Source organism: Apis dorsata, unplaced genomic scaffold, assembly GCF_000469605.1.
Source record: "Apis dorsata unplaced genomic scaffold, Apis dorsata 1.3 scaffold_667, whole genome shotgun sequence".
NCBI classification, from domain to species: domain Eukaryota; kingdom Metazoa; phylum Arthropoda; class Insecta; order Hymenoptera; family Apidae; genus Apis; species Apis dorsata.
The window spans coordinates 127,714-130,774 of NW_006263852.1; the positions used below are offsets into that span (position 1 = coordinate 127,714).

Sequence of the window (3,061 nt, forward strand, 5' to 3'; positions counted from 1 at the left end):
TGAAATAATCTTAGAAATCATTTGAAATTGTGTTTGTTCTTTCTTTGATAGCTGAGAGCATCAAATATTTTGAAATTAAGATTTTAATCAAAATTAATATATTCATAAGAAAATTATACATTGTTAGATGTATAAGAAAATTATGCATTGCAAGATCTTAATGAAATTTTATAAATATGCTTTCTTTTTAATTGTTTATTTATAATATATTTATAATATATTTAGGATCGATAGTTCTGGTATTAATCTTGAATCTGATATCGATTCGAATCTTGCAAATTGTGAATATTTTATAAGAAAAAAAAAAGTTTAATGTTTTCGAATGAATAATAATTAATTATATAATTAATTATAAAAAATATAACAAGATCTGAAAATACTATTCTTATTTATAATTAACATTTAATATATATAAATGCATAAATAAATAATATTTTAGAACTTATTGTAACAATATTGAAAACTATTACATGAAAAAACAAGTTAAATTGTTAACTTAAAGTATTAACGTTGATAAGCTAAAATAAATTAACATTAACGAAAAATTTAAAAAAATTATAAAAAAAAAATGGAAGGTATATTTATTTTATTCAAATTTTATTCAAATTATGTGAATTTTTCATAAAATTATATCACAAAATATGAGATACTGAAATTCATATTTTTACATATTATTAAATACTATAATTAAAATTGAATAAAAAAAATTATTACATCAAATTAAAAATATTCAGAATATATAAGAATATAACAACATATATTATTATTATTATTATTATTATTATTATGTATTTATTATTTAATTAATACATTAATAGCATAATATATTTGAATCACTATCTTATCTTTTTCAATAGATTTTTTTAAATCTTTTACTAATTCCTACTTACCTCTCTTATAAAAAAATGTATTTCATACACATACTTTCTTGTATTACTATTAATTTATAACTTTTCATTAATTATATTACCGTAAAAATAGTTCCTTTTTTTAAATATCGTGTTTTTCATTGAATAGAAAATGTATAATAATATTTTTAATAACTATCTTATTAAACTAACTCAATGTAAAACATTAGTATATTAACTTAAAAAGATTACAAATGTCTTAAGAAAAATAATTATTTTTACCATATCCATGTACAAATTAAACTGCTTTGCAATTTGTAGGAACATTTATGATTTATAGGATTTTATAATTATCTAATAAAATTTATATCTATTAAGCTTTTTTTGAAATATCTAAAATTCTGAAATATCTAAAAAAAATCTATTATTTATGAACATATTAATAAAAGGTTTCTTTATAAAACTATGGATAAGCAAATTTAGAAAAACACAACTCAAATATTATAAATCGTAATTACAATTTGTATTTAACATTTCAATTGCTACACATTTAGTTTACCTATCAATCAGCAACACCTTGTTTTTCATCTAGCGAAAAATCCTACAAATTATACATAAGTAATTGTATATTAGGATATATAATCTAAATAGTACATTTTAACCAAAGGAGTTTGATGTGTAGTATAAATTTTCAAGTCGAGTTTAGTACTTTAATTGATATTTCATTTATTTAACTAAGCCCATTTTTTTAGCTTCAACTTCGTAAATTAATAACCTCCACATTTTCACTACAAAAACTTCTGCTTCTTCATCCAATACCTATAATATATATCGTAATAAAATCAATAAATTAATATTTTACATTTGACAGAACAAAAATCATTTACCATCTGTACATCATCAAGTATGCCCTGAGGAGAACTGCCAGCCATTACTTTACTACAAATAAAATCTACTAATGTAGGTTCAGGTTCTCCAATATATTCAATAATTTTTTTATTAATCCACGGCCTTATCCTTTTTTCCATTAATGTCTATAAAAATAAAAAAACTTAACATATTTTATTTATTTATAATATTATATAAAAATAATAAAACACATTCTTAAAAATATTAAAAATATATCTTACATTATCTATTACTGCCCAATCAAGTTGATATCCAAATAAAGCATTTTTATCTGTAGGTATTTTATCAATAAGGGATTTTATGTGTTTTCGTTTCTCTTCTTGACTTTTTGTACTTTCTTCTTTTCCAGCTTTAGGAGCTTCTTCATTAGATTTTTTCTTTTTTTCTTCGCCGTAATCTAAAATATAATTTGTATAAAAAAATCGTATAAAATTATATAAAAAATTATTTAAATAAAAAATAAATTAATAATTTATCTACTATCTTATATGTTACCTAAAGGAACTAGTTTACGTTTCTTTGCATTATTAGCACCATCATCATCATCGTCATTATTAAATACATCTTTAACGTCAATTCGACCTTTCTTTTTATTCTGATTTATTTGTTGTGAACTAACATTAACAGCTGTACTTGGACTAGCAGGAGTTTTATTACCAATTCCATGATCACCACCACGATTTCCTCCGCTTCCCATGGCAAATGGTATAAAATTACCTGTAGCAATATAAATGTGATACACAAAAAAAATATATATTTTCTTATAAATTAAAAAATTATATTATTTACTCACTACTACCCGTTTTTTCTGGTTCACTAACAAGAGACATACGTGAATCTTCGTCTAACGTGGGTGGAATGGATTGAACTGGTGTTGTTACTGTTTGATGCGAAGGTGACGATCTCGTACCCTTTACACTCTCTCTATCCGTTTCTACAACTTCTTCGTTTTCTTCCCCATCACGATGATGATTTTGATGATGACGATGATGTCTTCGATGATGATGATGATGTCTAGGTGGTGTTCTAGATGGTACTTCTGATTGGGAAGCATCATCAAATTGCACACATTCGTCACTATCACTTTCAATTGGTTCAGTTTCTATAGGTGGCATAACTTCCTTTTCTTTTTTCACTACTTTTTCATCTTCTTCATCAATTATTGTAATAACCGGTTTAGGCTTATATTGTTCCTCCCTTTCAGCTTTCAACTAAAATTAAACAATAACAAATACATTATTTTATTATATAATATAATAAAAATTATATAATAATAAAATAAACAATGAATTATATATATATAT

The 3,061-nt window shown here is 22.6% G+C and overlaps 1 protein-coding gene across 2 annotated transcripts in view; it reads right to left on the reverse strand.

The window, feature by feature from the left end:
- Positions 1–1,347: 1,347 nt before the first annotated feature.
- Positions 1,348–3,061, reverse strand: part of LOC102681777 (RNA-binding protein 25) — a 9,724-nt gene continuing 8,010 nt past the window's right edge. For both annotated transcript variants that reach the window (XM_006622122.2, XM_006622121.2), the window contains exons 8-12: positions 2,551–2,968; positions 2,253–2,474; positions 1,979–2,154; positions 1,736–1,882; positions 1,348–1,667 (exon numbers count right to left, since the gene is read on the reverse strand). In XM_006622122.2, coding sequence (XP_006622185.1) covers positions 1,575–1,667; positions 1,736–1,882; positions 1,979–2,154; positions 2,253–2,474; positions 2,551–2,968 — 1,056 coding nt within the window. In that variant the 3' untranslated portion in view covers positions 1,348–1,574. The remainder of the gene's footprint in view (positions 1,668–1,735; positions 1,883–1,978; positions 2,155–2,252; positions 2,475–2,550; positions 2,969–3,061) is intronic.